Raw genomic sequence first — 18721 nt, forward strand, 5'->3', positions numbered from 1 at the left:
GTACTGTGATTATGCAAACAAATTATTTCCTAGAGATGAATACTGACACGTAAGGGTTGTGATGAGATGACATAATGTCGGGATTACTCTAAAATGCTTCACACCCTCCCTACTCACCAAAATGAGAGCAACTAAAACACTACAGCAAAATGCTAGTAAATATTGAGTCTAGATGGGGTGGCTATATTGAAAGTCACAATATGATTCTTTTCATTTTTGTGAATGTTTGAAAACTGCTATAACAAAGTTCTAAGAAAAAAATACAGAAATCTTTAAACTTTGAAAAAATGCAACCCATTTAATGTGGATCTCAGTTGCTTTAATCCAAAATACTCACTCTCTGATAACAGAAATAAGACCTTCTAAAATATGGATCTTCAAAATACAATGGAATTTGGGAGAATCTATAGGCAACAATGTTCAAAAATACTTGCCTTCCAACAGACAACATGCAGAGAGACCAATCACCTTTTATTGGAACACTGAAGAAGAATTAAAGGAATACCTTAACTGAAAGCTACCAGAAATCTCCTGGAAGGATCAAAATATATTTGTGTCCTTGACTAAAAACCAAACAGTTCCTTAGCACATGAAAGACAGAATGAACACCTTATAAAACACTGAAGGAACAGATTCCTTCCTTGCTAAAATCACAGGTGTGGGAGTCAAATACCTTGTTCTCACATACCTCTTCTGTCCTCTGTTACCAGTTTGGGGTTTGAACAAAGCCAAATTACACATTTAGATATTAAACTATTGACCCTTCCATTAAAATGAAAACAGCCTGGTGCAAGTGGCACACACGCATAATCCCAGTAGTACCACCAAAACAAAATTTTTAAAAAAAAATTTCTAATCTAAATTCTACTTATTCTACCCACAGCAACCTGATCAGCCACAATTACAGAAATGCATTTATAAACAAAGTTCTAGAAACAGAAAATGGTTATCCAGAGTGGCAAGTTAAGTTTTTCAGTTCCCTATCCCATCCCCACCCCCTCAATGACCCCAAGACATGAACACATTAATTTCACCTAGTAATGAACAGGTTTCCTGCCTGCAAACACATCCTTGGAGTTTCCTTTGGATAAGGAAGCTCTTTATCAGTGTCTGGAATAGCAGAACTATAAATCAGCAACATCCTGAGGCTGCTAGTCTAGTTTCGCCCTGGGATTCACCTACTTTTGTAAGGTGCCCTCTCAGCAGGAGAAAACCAAAATCCGGCTTGCAGCAGTAAAGCAGAGAATACAAACTTGTCCCACTTCAAAGCACAAGGCCTATCTTTCACTAACTGCATAGCAATCCCAGCAGGGGTGACAATGAAAGCTTTCTTCCATATTATTGTTTGAAACAATCACAGGCTATTGGTTCATATTAATTAGTTTATGTCTAATATTAGGCAGCCTTAACTAGAAAAATGTTCTTTGTTACCAAATGAATGGAGAAACAAACAAACCAAAAGCTTTTTTTTTTTTTTTTAATTGTTGTTTTTAACTTGGAAAAGAATTTTCAGAACTTTCACACTTGAATGTAAGTTTATCTTTACACAGGTCCCTGAATTCACTCTAAAAGAGTGTATAAGTGCATGTGCCGGACAATATCAGACTAAGATGACTGAATGAACGTCTCATTACCTGCTGCCTAAGGAGATACTGAAATTAAATAATTTTAACTTTCTCTGAGCCTGGAAAACACTGCTAATGGGAAAGAAAACATCAGTACAAGCTTGGAGGCAAGGGTAAGCTAGACATGGATTACAATTTGTACAAATTCCATGAGAAGACTAACATAAAATCAGGCCCATAAACAACCAGGGGATCCTGGAACGAGTGACCCAATGGCCTTCATCTCTCCTGAAGCCACCTCTCTTTGTGACCTAATGCCCCAGCTTATTGCTGACTCCTTCCTAATGGACTTAGTCCCACAACAATCAGAAGCTACCATTGCTCCCCAAATATGACAACAATAATGAAACTCACGACCCTGGCTGACATTGACAGAGAATTTGTTCAGTAGAAATGTCAAAAGTCAGAACTTGAACCCATGTCTAAGACTCCAAAGCCTGGGTAACCACTAAACTACACAAGCTTCTTTAAGATCAATATTAAATTCCTTAACATGGCTTGCAAGGCCCTGCAAAATCTCCAACTTTACAACCTAACTCATCTATGCTGATGCTTGGCATTTGCCAGTTTCTGTAAACACTCTACCCTAGCTCATTTCAAGCTACCAGCATGAAGTCAACTGGCTCACAAAATTCTTGAAAACATAACAATTGGCTTTTATGAGGTGGCAAGGGTGGTTCTAGGGACATCACTGTCTACAACCCCAAGTCCCACTATACTGTGAGGACCCTGAACCAAAATCTAAGTACTGTGCCCTCTCTCACCTTGGGACATTGGCACCTGCTCTTTCTTTCTCTTGCCAAAATATCTTAAAGTCTTTCATTAGTTCCCAGTCTGCCAATCTTCCTTCAACAAGTTTTCCCTGATACTCTGAGTCCTTATTTTCTGGGTGTTCTGCTTTACTCCTAAAATATCCATACTTCCTGTCTCAGTATTTGTGACACAGGGTTGTAATTTTTTGTTCCTTAATCTGTGTATCTTCTACTATGTTTCTAAACTCCAACAGGACAAAAGCCTTAATTATCTTATCTGCTCTTGTATCCCCAGGCCTGCTGTAGTGCTTGCTAAACAGGAACACTTGCAAATATGCATGGGCAGTAAGTGCCAGACACTAATTTAAGTTTTATACATGTTTTCTGAGATCATCTTTAAAACAACTCCATGAGGCTGACTCCATTACTGCTCTGCTCATTTTGTACGTGAGGAAATGGAGGCAACTTGAAGAGGCGAGCACCATCCCCTCAGACTCAATCAGTAAAGCGCTGGAGCCAGGATTTTAACCCAGGCAGTGTGACTAGGGGGCCATTTGCACCCTTCAAGAAGCCAGTGTTCCTTGACTTTTTTTTCTTTTCATTAGTGACCCTCAAGGAGAAAATTTAATTAAATTTAAATTCTCTCTAATGAGAAATTAAATACTAAAGAGAATTTTTCTGGGTAAGATTAAGCTTTGGAGGGATATTTCATCTCCCAAGATCCAAATTTGGCCCTCTTGGTAGCAATATCATTTTATTGGAAATGTATGTGAACTTTTCACTTTGCATTTCCATTTATGTACCATATGTCTATCCCTAAAAACACATGGTCTCATTTTACAGTTTTAATGTTATCTTCCTATAAGAATTATTCTGCATCTCCCCCAACCACCACCCCATAAGATTCCACAGGGCAATATAGCTGTGTTGATAGCCTCATTTTTTAACTGGAACATGATATTTCAATCATATTCACATACCTGAATTTATTAAGTCCTTTCACTATTGAATATTCAGAAAGTTTTATGCTTCTTGGTTTTTAACCAATGCTTCAATGAATATCTTTATGCATTCTGCTTGATCTCACATGACAGAGTTTTTATAGGGAATATACAAAGGTATATAGTTTTTATATCTATTATCAAATTACCACCCTCCACCCCCAAGTGGCTTTATGAGTACACATTTCCTCACGTGTTTATATTAAATATGGCCTCTTTCTACCCTGGGTGGTGTTAAACATTCTAGTTAAATAAGTCATTTGAAAGTATTTATATTACTCATCAGCTGACAGTAGTTTGTGTAACAGGAAAGGTGTGGAGATAGGTTGATGCTGTTGGAAATGCTGACAAATGGCAGGGGCACTTGTGTGCTAAAATACCTAAGTCACTTCACAGAAGACCAAGAACAGTCATTACCTGGGAACAGCTGCACTGGACTTTGAAATGGTGACCTTGGGTAATAAGCATTAAATCTCTCTAGCTATTCTCCAAGACTCTCAGGCACAAAAAACTACCAAGGGTAAAGAAAACCAAACATGCCAGGTAAATGGATCTTGAAAGGACAATGATCCATTTATCAGAAAGAGAAAGGCACATGATGAAGGTAACACTAAACATCCTAGAAAAGTGTATTAAAAGCTATGAAGATCAGTAAGGACTTGAGCCACATGATAAAATTCCAGGTTTTTTTTGGGGGGGAAAGCATTTAAAGTAAATGAAGTAAAAAGGTCCCTTTCTCCTTTCTCCCTCTCTTTGCTCTTTTCTTTAAAAAGGATAGACACCCTTACTAGAAACACTCATGAAATTCAATAGTCTCCAAAAACATACAGAAATAAAAGTGTGTATCATCAAGATTCGAATTTCAATCCACATGGTTCTTTCCTTATTTTCTCTAACCTTGGCCTAAAAATGATTGCCATAAATGAGATGCCACACTCTGAAGAGTGAGCTAAAAGGAAGAACTTCCGTGTGCCCTCCATGTATTTTACCATTTAATCTAACCACTATGTAAAGTACAGTTACATGAGAGGAACATGAAGCTAAGAAAGGCTGGCACAGCTCAGGCCTTTCACCCAGCAATCCAAGGTCCAGGGATGTAAACTGAGGCTTGCTAACTCCAAGTCGATTTTCCTGTTGAACCGCACTGCTGCCGAGCCTGAACGAGTCCAGTGACTACTCAGACAGAGCAGGTTATAAAATAATCCAAAGACAATGTTCCTGCGGTACCGCTGCACTGTTCTTCAGTGGACAGGAAAATTACCTTGACGACCGTCCAGAAGTCTCAAGAACTACATTTTATTTCTAAGTTCCTACAATAAGTCAAGGCAAAATAAATAGTTCTAGGAGGAAGACAACAAGGCAGCATTGCAAAACTTGATCCATTCTGAGTTATTTCATTAGTATCCCCCGACCCCATCCCACCCCAAAAATATAAACGAGAAAGGGAAGCAGAATTTACTACTCACTTGTCTTGATCTGGAGTCTGACGCCTAGAGTAACAGACAGACATCCTAAGCACTGAAAACCGAGGTCCCCTGAAAACAGAGGCCAGCTCACTAACATCACTTGTTCATTGTTCCAGCTGCTTCCTGAACTAAATGGCACCTCACTCACAAAAGAACCATTATCTAAGCACCCACCAAATCATAAGAGATGCACACAATCCCTACAGTCAAACATCCTTCTGAAACTCAATTTAAATATTCATGAAAACTATGATTAGCCCATGTCTCTGCTAGTGTGAATCACTTACCTGGGACTGTGAAATCAGAGGGGTGGAAGTAGAGGCAGCAGCCATGATAGCTCTGCAGTGGTGGGTAGTGATTAGACCCCAGCACTACAATGCCAAACACAGGAGCCAATTTTTGTGGTCACTGATCAGATCAGGGTCATACTAGAAGAAACTGTGAACCTGGAAAATAACAGTAAAAGCCACAGTTAGTGCAAGAGGATGGTGCAAGAGAGTGAAGTACCACTGTCTACAGGAAGTAAAATCCCTACACCAAGTGCCAAATAGCACAATGAAAACAGGAACCCAGTAGGAAAACCCTAACATCTAAAAGTCATGATTTCTTGTATAATTTGCCCCAGTGATGTAAGTGGATATATTTTCATAAGTTTAAATTCAACTCTTCTGCCAAGTAGACATTCTGGGGAGGTAGTTTCAAGCTGGAGAGATGAGGAAGGGAAGAAGCCAACCTGTCATTAAACAATAACTATAAAGAAAAAAAAAATGATCTACATTTGAGAGCTGATGGTTTATAAACAAAGGGTAAAGAGAACTAAACCATCAAGTGGTTAGAAATCACCCAGTTCAACCCTACCCATTTACAGATGGAAAAAAATTGAAGCTCAGAGAAGAGAATGGACATTTTAGTTCATGGAAGAACCAGAATTAGAGCAAAAACAACCCCAATTTCCATGCTGGTATGAAACATAGAAAGTGAATAGAATCCATGTTTATGTTTCCTCAAAGAACTTGGTCAAAATGTCCAAGACTTAAGACAAGCAAGACACCCCAGTGTCACAGGAGTAGATCACAGAGTAAACAGTACTATGATTAGACCTCCATCTGCATGAGGTAGAACAATCCTACAGACTTTCTAACATACTCAAGGAGAAGATGTGAAATATGCACAAAATACAGCCAAATGTTCTCTCATTAATATGTTCACTAAGAAAACTCAGAAAGATGCTAAGTCCCAGCAGGAGAGCATGGCCCCAGTTCTAACAAAACACTGATATGATAGTTTCAATGTTGCAATTTAGTCCAGAAGGGGATTTTTTTTTTTTCATTTTAAGAAATTAAGAAAATCCTTTCGCTTTAAAAATTTTTTTTCATTTTTAGGTGGTTTTCATCCCATCCAGCAATCTCCTTTTTTTGCACTCCAAAGACATTTATGGAACATCTACAGGAAATGAGGGACATAATGAAAAAGACCTAGTCAGACCCTGCTATACATATACAGTTCCACCAACATGCAAGGTGATGCCTAAAATACTATTAAACTCTTAGAGAATGATACATAATAGTAAAAATAAAACAGAGATGATAAGACCCAAGTCTTCTGTAGAAGGAACAGTGAAGTTAGTTAATCAGTCCTTTGACCCCAAATCTTCCTGTGTTACTCTAGATTGGCTAAATGATGCCTGAACAAGTCACGAGCTCAGAAGAGCTGCTTTTGTAAGAAATGACCTAGGTTTCACAGCAATTTCTATGAACTCTAAATTTTTATTTTATTCTGTCTTCATGTATTAATCCTTCATCTTATAGTTTCGATCACTTTAGGTTATAATTGTTTGGAATTGTGGAACCTTCCTATTCACTTCTGTTAGAGTCATTATTTTTATTAACAAGTAAATTATAAATTCCTCAAGCTATCTTACAAGCTATCTTAGCAAGACAATCAATACTGAATTCCATAGTAGCTCTGAGATAATACTGACATCCTTAGTCTTCCTTTTTAGAGGAAATAAAAGACCAGTTGTGTATCAGACTGTAAATTTAAATGGACAGTCCAGGAAACAGGGTGCATATACAGGAATGCCTTTCTTTATTCATGAGGGCTTCCAGAGTGATAAGTCTATCCCAAGGGAATTATAAGAATCCATCATGCACTGCTTTACACTGAACATATTCATAGAATCAATTTGTGCCAACCCCTGTTTTATTTCTCCTTTCTCCTTATGTATGTATACCTCAGATTATCTTGCTTTACTCTGAGATGAACAAATGGACCATAAATAGCATGATAACCACCCCCCCAAAAAAATGGAAATAAGATTCCACTCTTAATCATACCGTACACTCAGTTACAATTCATTTTAGCCAAACTAAGTCACTAAGCAACATAACCTGAAGATACTTAGTATTTTCAATATTCACAGTATAGAGATATGTATAGTATCCAAAGGGCGAGCCAGACACCTGGTCTATAATAAGGAAAGGATATCACCCGCTAAAACACTTTGTTCTACGGCATCATTGCTGACAATCAACGAGAGAGAGGAGACTGGGGTTTGGTGAGAGCCCACTGGACACTGAGCTCTGGGAACAGTCGCAGTATATAGAGTCCAAGGTAGAGACTGTTAGCTCCTTTCAGAGGACACACCTGAGGCTTTGAAGGGTTGTGCTAGGCCAACTCTCCAAGTAAATGAGAATTAAGAGATGAAAAAGTGCACAGAATGTCTTGAAGCAAAAAGAGGGTCCTGAAGAAACCAGGATGGAAGTTAGGTGGCCCGCAGAATGACCCTGTGACACAGAACCCTGGGCTGCTCTCAACTATATAAAACTTTGTGCCCCTTATTTTGATTTATGTTTCATCAAATTTTCATTTCATGGTTTTAGGAAGAAAGTAAGACATAAAATTAAATTATTTTCCATGAAGTATTTGAGATCTATCTAGTTTCAAGCCTTTTGTTGAACCCATTTGCACATTACAAGCACCCTTTGTAAAATAGTGCATGATTACTTGACTCTGCCAAAAGCAAAGGCTAAGCAACATTAAAGGTATAAACCAGCGGTCTCTTGGGAATAATGTCCTAAAATTATATCTATTAAATCTATTTACAAACTTATTCACAAAAATGCATAAATCATGAAAGAACTAGAAATGTCTAAGTAATAATGCCATTCACTATCTAGCAGGGGAAGCTGTTCTCTTTGACATACTAGCCCCTGCCTTACCAGAATCCTGTGGTCAACTATGGAGTTGCCCAAGAACTTTTAAAGAAATACACCCTTCTTGGAACTCTTCCAAGTACTTGAATACCTGTCCCAGCTTTCTTCCAACCTGCTATCAACCTGACTACATTTCCTTTGCATGAGTTCCTAAGCTGTATTCCAGCTACTGAAAACCACAAAGCAGTTTGAGTTTTCCCCACTGACATCAGTTTCTCCAGCTACCCTTGGGTCATTATTTTTGTCCCTTCTTTCCTTCCCTAGTTGTCTCCACTTTCCATTAGGCATTTCTTCTGATCTAAATAACTCTTCTCAAAACTATAGACTACCTCTAATACCACTCACTTTCACTTTTTTGTCATCTCTTTACTGGATTATTCATTCCTATAGTCACTGATTATGCAATATGCAATATGAATTATTCCTATAATTTAAATCATATGCATAAAATACAAACATAAAATATCACAGAGCTAGAACATAGAATAGAGGTACCAGGGACTGGGAGGAAGGAGGAATGTGGCATTAGTGTTTCATTGTAGAGTTTCAATTTGAGTTGATAAAAAAGTGAGATGGAGAGCAGTGATGTTTGTATAACAATGTGAATGTACTTAATTACTACTGAACTGTACACTTAAAAATGTACAGTTAAAAAATGGTAAGTTTTATGTTACATTTATTTTACCATGAAAATTACCAGAAAAAGAAAGGGTTAAGAACATAAGCACTAAGTAATGACACAAAAACTATTTCTGATATAGAAAGCATAGTGTAATGTCATATCTAGGCTATCATTTAAAAAAATGGAAAATATATGCAAATGAAATGAATTAGTAAGGATTACACAAAATGACAGGAATAATTTCAGAAAAAAAATTTCTAAATAAGAAAACTACATAAATAATTAATCCTCTGTGCCAGATTACCAGAGAAATGCTCATCTGGACATGAAAATAGGAAACATCTAAATCAGTCATGGAAACTACCCTAGATTGATTGATTATTGCTTAAATCTCCAAAATTATGTACTGGAAAGAATCATCAGGGGAAGTCAACAAAAGGACAAGGCACCTTTCCCCCTTCATATGAAACTGGATCTGCATGTACAGAAAATAAGCAAATGAGAACCCAACAGGCCTGGAAGGATGCCCTCAGTTCAGAGGAAAGAGGGCTGGAGGGGACTAAGCCAGGGCAGAGGTGGGGAACATGTAAAATGCACTACCTCTTTAAAAAGTGTTCCTGGCTGCAGAAGCCAGCCCAGTGAGTACTCTGGCTTCCTTCACTCCTGATTTACATAGGGCCCTGAAGACTGCCCCAGAAAACATGTGAGAAAGGAATGTTACTAGCTGGCTTCTGAGAATGGCAGCCACGCCAAGTGACAATGCCCTTGCTAATTACTTAGTGCCACACCAAATACCTAAGAGAAAGTCTTTGGTTTGAGGCAAACTTCCATTTGATTACTTACGGAGCCAATACTGGCTTCCTCCCAGGCCTCACAGGAAGATGAATTTCTAGTTGGTAAATTAAACTACTACAAACTTAACCTTTTCCTTCTTCTGGACTTCTGTCAAGCAATGACTCATAGAAGTGTTTGAAAAAAACACAGGGCAATACCTGTTACTGCATATGCATAAGATTTGGTCTCCAAGGATAAGCAACAGAGAAAAACACAAATTTACCAGGCCAATAAGACATATAATTATAGGACAAAATGACAGAAGACTCTCGACTCACAATAAATATTTACTTGAGAAATAAGTGTACTACTTAAAAGGGAAAACTTCAGAAAACTTCTAGCCCATGTTCTAAAAATTACTGAGGACATAGCAGCATCTTCAAACACAGCACAGGTGGTCATGAAAAGAGATGCAAGATCAGAAAAGAGTATGCATTAACCAAAAAGAGAAAAAAAAAAGAGATCTGAGTTATGGGCTTGAATGAAGGTGGTTGATAAGGCAGAAAATAAAACAAGTGGAGCAGAAGACAACACAAAGCTTCCAGATGGGGAAAAGCTACATGGGCAAAGATTTTATAGACTCTAAAACAAATAGACTATATGAGCAAAAAGTACTAAAGGGAGAAAGGAAACATCATTGCTGGCGCTGGGAAAGGGTAAATTTATCCCTGTGTTAGAAAACTGTTACACCGATACACAATTTAAATCAAATGGGAATTTTTCAGACTTGAAATTTCTGTATCATTCTGCAGAATACTCAACAGTCTGGCAGAAACCAAGTAGAAAAAAACCTCTAACCCCCACACCTGGAGAATCAACAAAATGAGATAAAAGCAAGTCAGAACCACAACATGATTTGCTTATCAAAATAGCATCTGACACCAGACTTACATCATCTAAGGTGTAAGAGAAGATTGTCTCTCTGGAATCTGAGCAAATAAAAATACTCAATAGCATCAAGAAAAAGATACCACACTCACTGAAACAAAAACATCAAGCTTAAAAAACAGTGATTCAAAATTTAGAAGGATTGGAATATGAATGGGTGCCCAAAGTGTAAAACAAAAAACAAAGTGAAGGAAAACGACTAGTCCAGACCATCTAAGAGTCAAATAGAAGAAATTTCAGAATGAAAGAGAAAAAGAAATGGAGGGAAAACAACATCAAATACCTCAAATGTTTTCTAAAATGGAAGGTCATGTTTGCAGAGTATTAGGGTCTACTGAGTTTCCACCTGCCACCTAGCACATCCTCCATCACTGAGTTTTTTTACTTTTTAACTCTGAAGGTTTCAAAAAATCCTGTGAGATAACAAATGATTTGAAATCAGAATACTTTTGGACTTCTCAATAGCAACCCTGGAAACTCAAACATAATGGAGCGATGATGAAGAAAGTAATTTATAACCTGGAATTCTATTGGAGGATGATAAGGAAAGGCAGGCACAGGAGTCCAACACAGGACAAAAGCAAAGGGAATTCCTGGCATATGTGAAGGGCGATCCCTGGCTGACAGGTAAGGAGATTTAGGGTTAGGTTTAGGTTTAGGGTTAGGGAGGGGGGCAAGAATGGAGGAAGGAAGAACTGTATAGAGGGAAAAGAGGGGTGAGTGGGGTGGGGGAGAAGGGGGAAAAAATGGCAGAATGAATCAAACAACATTGCCCTGTGTAAATTTATGATTACATGAATGGTATGCCTTTACTCCATGTACAGAGAATCAAAATGTATCCCATTTGCTTACAATAAAAAAAAAAAAAGGTAACCCTGACAGATTAACTGTCCATCTGGATCTACTGAGAGCAGATTTCTACAATTTTGGGATTTAATGAGAAATAAGTACAGAAAAAAACTAAGCAAATATTTAAAAATAGTGGTTGGTCGCAGTCGCGGAGCAAACTGGCGGGGGAGCCAGGCTGCCTATATCACGGAGGTAAGCAGTGGGCAGCTAACCTGCCCAGCTGGCAGGCCAAGGACAGACGTCATAATCCAGCGACTCCGCCTGAGCCCTGCACCTAGATTGGTGCCATCATTGGTTGGTTGCAGTCACAGAGACCGCCCAACCACCACACGTAGGGTTATCGCCATCACGGAGTTAGACAGGGGCCTCTTTATAGACTGGTGCAGGCATTTTGAATTACTCCTGAGGGCGTGGCCATCATCATTGGAAAGGCAACTCCCTTCCTCAGACACCTACAGGAGGCTAGAGGACCTTTGACAAGATCCAGGAGCCAAGAAGAGGAGGTATTGAGAGACTCGGGACCAACTCAGAGCCATCAGAGAATATACCCCACCTGAAGGCCACCACCCCTACAATGCCAGCTTCCTAGTGGAGCACCGCATTATCAAGTTCCTCCAAGACTTCAGGCTACTGAAGGCTAACAGGTGAGTTATTGGAAATCTACAGAGACACTATTAGTCAATAGACAAAGTCTGCAATATTCCAGAGTTTCACTATTAGAGGGGTAGATACCTGAACAATATGAGAAAACAAGGGAAGAAAACGTCCCAAACAAACCTAGATGGTATAGCAATAAAATCCAATGACAGCATGGCAGAAGACATGTCAGAAAGGGAGTTCAGAATGTACGTAATTAACAATCAGGGAAGCAAACGAGGAGATGAAAGAGCAAATGCAGGCATTGAAGGATGAGATGAAAGGGCAAATGCAGGCATTGAATGATCACACCAATCCACAGTTAGAAGAGCGAATACAGAAAGAAAAAGATCATTTCAATAAAGAATTAGAGATATTGAAAAAAAAAAAACCAGAAATCCTTGAAATGAAGGAAACAAACCAAATTAAAAATTCCATACAAAGCATAACCAATAGGTTAGAACACCTGAAAGACAGAACCTCAGATATCAAAGACAAAATATTTAATCTTGAAAACAAAGTTGACCAAACAGAGAAGATGGTAAGAAATCATGAACGGAATCTACAAGAATTATGGGATATCATGAAAAGGCCAAATTTAAGAATTATCAGGATTGAGGAAGGCTTAGAGAAACAAACCAAAGGAATGAACAATCTATTCAATGAAATAATATCAGAAAATTTCCCAAATCTGAAGAATGAAATGGAAAATCAAGTACAAGAGGCTCATATGATTCAAAATACACAAAATTACAATAGACCCACACCAAGGCACATATTAATGAAAATACCTAACATACAAAATAAAGACAGAATTTTAAAGGCTGCGAGAGAAAAGAATCAAATTACATTTGGGGGGAAACCAATAAGAATATCAGCAGATTTTTCAATCCAAACCCTAAAAGCTAGAAGGGCCTGGAACAACATTTTTCAAGCTCTGAAAGAAAATGGATGCCAACCAAGAATCTTACACCCAGCAAAACTTACCTTCAGATTTGACGACGAAATAAAATCCTTCCATGATAAACAAAAGCTAAAAAGAATTTACAGAAAGAAAGCCGGTATTACAGAACATTCTCAGCAAAATATTCCATGAGGAAGAGATGAAAAACAATGATGTAAATCAGCAAAGGGAGGAGCTACCCTAAAGGAACAACCAAATAAAGGAGAAATCAAGTCATGTCAAAAAAAAAAAAAAAAAAAAAATGAGCCAAATGATCGGGAACACAAATCATATCTTAATAATAACCCTGAATGTAAATGGCCTGAACTCATCAATCAAAAGACATAGCCTGGCAGATTCGATTAAAAAGAAGGATCCAACAATTGCTGCCTGCAAGAGACTCATCTCATAGAAACAGATATCTACAGACTGAAGGTGAAAGGATGGGGAAAAACATACCATGCATATGAACACAGCAAAAAAGCCAGAGTATCCATTGTCATATCAAATAATGTGGACTTCAAGCCAAATTTAGTTAGAAGGGATAAAGAAGGACATTTCATACTGCTTAAGGGAAGCATCAATCAGTAAGACATAACAATCATAAATATCTATGCCCCAAATAGTGGCTCATCCATATACGTCAAACAAATCCTTCTCAATTCCAGAAATCAAATAGACCACAACACAATAATACTAGGTGATTTTAACACACCTCTCTCACCACTGGACAGATCCTCCAAACAAAAATTTAACAAAGAAACCATACATGTCAAAAACACAATCAATAATTTAGACTTAACGGACATTTATAGAATATACCAACAAAGAGCAAATACACTTTCTTCTCAGCAGCACATGGATCCTTCTCTAAAATAGACCATATATTATGCCACAAAGCTACTGTTAGCAAATACAAGAAGACAGATTTAATACCTTGTATTCTATCAGATCATAATGGATTGAAATTAGAAATAAATGACAGAGTAAAAAACAGAAACTACTCCAACACCTGGAGATTAAATAATACACTATAGTATGATGAATGGATAACAGAAGATATCAGGAAGGAAATTAAAAAATTCTTAGAGGTAAATGAAAACAAAGACACATCGTATCAAAATCTCTGGGACACTATGAAAGCAGTACTTAGAGGAAAATTTATTTCATGGAGCACATTCAATAAAAGAACAAAAAAAAAAAATCAACAAATAAATGACCTAACACTACGACTCAAAGCCCTAGAAAAAGAACAATAGACCAACACCAAAAGTAGTACTAGACAGGAAATAGTTAAAATCAGAGCCGAAATCAAAGAAATTGAAACAAAAGAAATAATCGAAAAAATTGACAAAATAAATAGTTGATTCTTTGAAAAGATAAACAAAATTGATAAACCCTTAGCCACACTAACGAAGAGAAGGAGAGAGAAAACTCAAATTACTAAAATTTGGAATGAACAACGAAATATCACAACAGACACGAGTGAAATACAAAACATAATTAGAAGCCATTTTGAAAATCTATACTCCAACAATATAGAAAATCTCTAAGACATCAACAGGTTTCTACAGACATATGAATTGCCTAAACTGAACGAGGAGGACATACACAATTTAAATAGATCATTTCAAGTAATGAAATACAAGAAGTCATCAAAAGCCTACCAACTAAGAAAAGTCCAGGACCAGATGGGTTCTCAGCCAAGTTCTACAAAACCTTTAAAGAAGAGCTCATTCCAATACTTCTCAAAGTATTCCATGAAACAGAAGAGGAGGGAACCCTCCCAAGCTCATTCTATGAAGCCAATATCACCCTGATACCTAAACCAGACAGAGACACAGCGAGGAAAGAAAATTTCAGACCAATATCCTTAATGAACATTGATGCAAAAATTCTCAACAAAATCTTAGCAAATCACATACAAAAATATATTACAAAGATAGTGCACCACGATCAAGTGGGTTTTATCCCAGGGATGCAAGGTTGGTTCAATATCCGGAAATCGATAAATGTAATTCACCATATCAATAGACTTAAAGTCAAGAATCACATGATTATTTCGATAGATGCAGAAAAAGCATTCGATAAAATACAGCATCCCTTCATGCTCAAAACACTGGAAAAAAATAGGGATAGTGGGAACATTCCTTAACATTGTAAAGGCCATCTATGCTAAGCCCATGGCCAATATCATTCGAAATGGTGAAAAACTAAAAGCATTCCCCCTAAAAATTGGAACAAGGCAGGGATGTCCTCTTTCACCACTTCTATTCAACACTGTCCTTGAAAGTCTAGCCAGAGCAATTAGACAGACCAAGGAAATTAAAGGGATACAAATAGGAAAAGAAAAACTCAAACTATCCCTATTTGCTGATGACATGATTATATATTTAGAGGAACCAGAAAACTTTTACAACTCATAAGTGAATTCAGTAAAGTAGCAGGATATAAAATTAATGCTCATAAATCCAAAGCATTTTTATACATAAGTGATGAATCTTCAGAAAGAGAAGTTAGGGAAACTACCCCATTCACAATAGCTTTGAAAAAAAATAAAATACTTGGGAATAAATCTAACAAAAGAGGTGAAAGACCTCTACAATGAGAACTACAGAACACTAAAGAAAGAAATTGAGGAAGACCTTAGAAGATGGAAAGATCTCCCATGTTCTTGAATAGGCAAAACTAATATTGTCAAAATGGCCATACTACCAAAAGTGCTATACAGATTCAATGTGATTCAATTAAAATCCCAATGATGTACCTTACAGAAATAGAGCAAGCAATCATGAACTTCATCTGGAAAAATAAGAAACCCAGAATAACTAAAGCAATCCTTAACAGAAGAGTGAAGCAGGGGGTATCGCAATACCAGACCTTCAACTATACTACAAAGCAGTAGTAACAAAAATGGCATGGTATTGGCACCAAAATAGACAGGTAGATCAATGGTACAGAATAGAGGACAAGGACACAAACCCAAATAAATACAATGTTTTTTTTTTTTTTGCTTTAGTTTTCATTTTATTGTAAAACATCAAGATGGTATGACAGGGTTTCTTAGAATCAGGTCCATATTTTAACTCAAGGAAATTTTATAATCTTCTCAAATATCTGTCAAATTTGTTCCTAAATATTCAACCATAATTAATTTTATCATGTTTCCAAATTAAGCAAACTGAAGTCATAATTTCAATTACCTGTAAAGTTTTCCTATGCAGAGTCTCTTTCATAAGCCCACTGGAGTATTTTATCCTTCCAAATAATAACAGTTTAAAATCATCTTCATAATATGTAACTGCCCTTCTAGTTTTCTACCTTTGACTATATAAACTTAATGCCTAAAAAAAATTTCTACCTTAGTCTCTAGCAGTATTCAGTGTCATACTCTGTATTCCTGAGTTCTTAAACAGAAAATGGAATGTACAGGGGTTTTTTGTTTGTTTGTTTGTTTTTTTTTTTTTTTTTTTTTTTGTGGTACATGGGATTAAAACCAGATCCTAGCACATACAAGTCAAGCAAAGTGCTCTACCATTTGAACTACATCTCCAGTCTTTTTATTCATTCATTCTTAATTTTGAGACAGAGTCTCCCTAAGTTGCCCAGGCTGGCAGGAAAATTTTGATCCTCCTGCGTCAATCTCCTGAGTAGCTGGAATTACTTAGGTATGTGATGCCACACCAGGTAGAAGGTACTTTTTTGTGGGGGTACCGGGTATTGAACTCAGGGGCACTCAACCACTGAGCCACATCCTCAGCCCTATTTTGTATTTTATTTAGAGCCCTATTTTGTATTTATTTAGGTCTCACTGAGCACCTCCCCTTTGCTGAGGCTGCTTTGAACTTATGATCCTGCCTCAGCCTCTTGAGCTGCTGGGATTACTGGGATTACAGGCATGAGCCACTGCGTCCAGCAAACGTACACTTTTTGTTCTTTCAGAGGAGGGCCAGAAGACATTATCTATATTAGGTAGTTGTATAAGTGTACTATTCTTCTGCAGGTATTTCAACCACATATGAACACCAACATATGTTCTTTTAAGATTTCTTGATTAAGAGTTGCCAAAAGACCTTTGGGGTGACAACAAAGGTCCTTAGAAAGTGAGTTCAAGATTTCTCTGAAAAGAAACCATACACAGCCTTTTATCAGATATGCAAAAGAGTCTGTAATTCTGCTCCCTTCCAAAATACTAAGAATCACCTCACTATATCCTTTTGTTTTACAAAATCTTTAATATGTGGAACTTTTTAGAACATTCTGACATAATTCAGCATCTGATCCCATTCTCTAAACACCTCTAACAAGCTGGAATTTTATAAATTGGGGCAGGTACTTTAGTTCCTTTCTTACACTCTTTCACAATTAAACATACTACATTTCTAGCACTTCGAAGATTTTAATTATTGTCAAAGATATCTGGATTATAGCTTAACCCATAGAACTTAGAGTTCATGATTTTTATATAAAGGCAAATTGATATCTAAATATATCAATATATCAACCTAAATGTATCAAGGTCATAATGATACAACCATTTCAAAATTATTGGAAAATATGTCATTTTCTTGAAATGAACTTGGCATAGAAGGCAGCAAAGAGGTCTTTATAAGGAGTATCTGAATCAGATTTGGTCAATGGTATTTGGCAAAGTCTGCAAAATCTAGGAGAAGCAGCAGCAAGTTCTGTGAAAGGCCCATGAAGCTGGAGCATAGCCAGTAAAGAACCATTGAGGAAGGCACTGTTGCAGCAACTGGAATCAATAATGATACAGCACGGGCAAAGTACGTAACACACTTCTGAAATCAATTTTTGGCAGAGCAAAAATCTCCACTATTAATAAATTGGTGACACCAACAGAGACAGGAAGAATCCAAGTGCAATCCAGCAAAGTGAGGTCAGGAAACCAGAGGATCCCACCAGTAACTAACTGCTCCTGAACAGAAAAACCTGTGTCTGTGTGTACCGCCCCTGTACTGAAATTCCAGAGGGCAACAGAAATGAAGATCCACATTGGAAACTGAATCCAAACCAACAACGTGGCTTTGAAAGGATGGCAGTTGTCCCGAACATACAGCTCTGAAACAAGCCTCCTCATATTCTTTAGATAAGTGAGCCTGGTAATTCTTTTGGACCATCTCAACTGACTTGCATAAACTGCAACTTCATGGTTAAGATTCCTGGCAATTTTTTATTTCTGGTTGCAAATTTTCCACCTTGGCCAGGTTGTAGTGCTGGTAGGTGGCTAGGGGCAGCGCCACAGTGGTGAGCAGAATGCTGCCCCACCAAGGAAGGCGCAAGGCGGCATGCAGGCCGAGCAGCACTTCCTCAGCGGCCTGCACCCTGTGCTGACGCTGCCAGGGCCTCATACCAGCTGCCCGCACCGCCTGGGGCAACTGCAAAGACTGATGACACTGCCCACATTGGGAGAGCAGAGGGCTCAGGGCTGCTCCTGAGGGATGGCATAAGAGGCAGGCCCCCAGTTCGGAGCTGTAGGGTAGGAAGCACCACTGCCACCGACCGCCCATCCGACACAGCATATCTGTATTGGAGCCATAAATACAATTTTCTCATACTAGACAAAGGTGCCAAAAATATGCAATGGAGAAAAGATAGCCTCTTCAACAAATGGTGCTGGGAAAACTGGAAATCCATATGCAACAGAATGAAACTAAACCCCTATCTCTCACCCTGCACAAAACTCAACTCACAATGGATCAAGGACCTTGAAATCAGACCAGAGACCCTACATCTTACAGAAGAAAAAGTAGGTCTAAATCTTCAACTTGTTGGCTTAGGATCAGACTTCCTTAACAGGACTCCCATAGCACAAGAAATAAAAGCTAGAATCAACCACTGCGATAGATTCAAACTAAATGGCTTTCTCTCA

General features: G+C 37.9%; 1 protein-coding gene and 1 pseudogene across 8 annotated transcripts in view; both read right to left on the reverse strand.

Moving 5' to 3' along the window:
* Positions 1 to 18721, reverse strand: part of LPAR1 (lysophosphatidic acid receptor 1) — a 140067-nt gene that overhangs the window by 62891 nt on the left and 58455 nt on the right. For 6 of the 7 annotated variants that reach the window (XM_079112622.1, XM_079112624.1, XM_079112621.1 and 3 more), the window contains one exon: positions 5132 to 5290. In XM_079112622.1, coding sequence (XP_078968748.1) covers positions 5132 to 5176 — 45 coding nt within the window. In that variant the 5' untranslated portion in view covers positions 5177 to 5290. Of the gene's footprint in view, positions 1 to 4844; positions 5106 to 5131; positions 5291 to 18721 lie in introns of those variants that run through there. The other variant, XM_079112625.1, reaches the window with a different exon arrangement.
* Positions 16642 to 18596, reverse strand: LOC306644807 (cytochrome c oxidase assembly protein COX18, mitochondrial-like; annotated as a pseudogene). Its single transcript has one exon. The product of its transcript is annotated as a cytochrome c oxidase assembly protein COX18, mitochondrial-like (transcript).

This window comes from Sciurus vulgaris (genome assembly GCF_902686455.1).
Source record: "Sciurus vulgaris genome assembly, chromosome: 15".
Classification (NCBI taxonomy): Eukaryota; Metazoa; Chordata; class Mammalia; order Rodentia; family Sciuridae; genus Sciurus; species Sciurus vulgaris.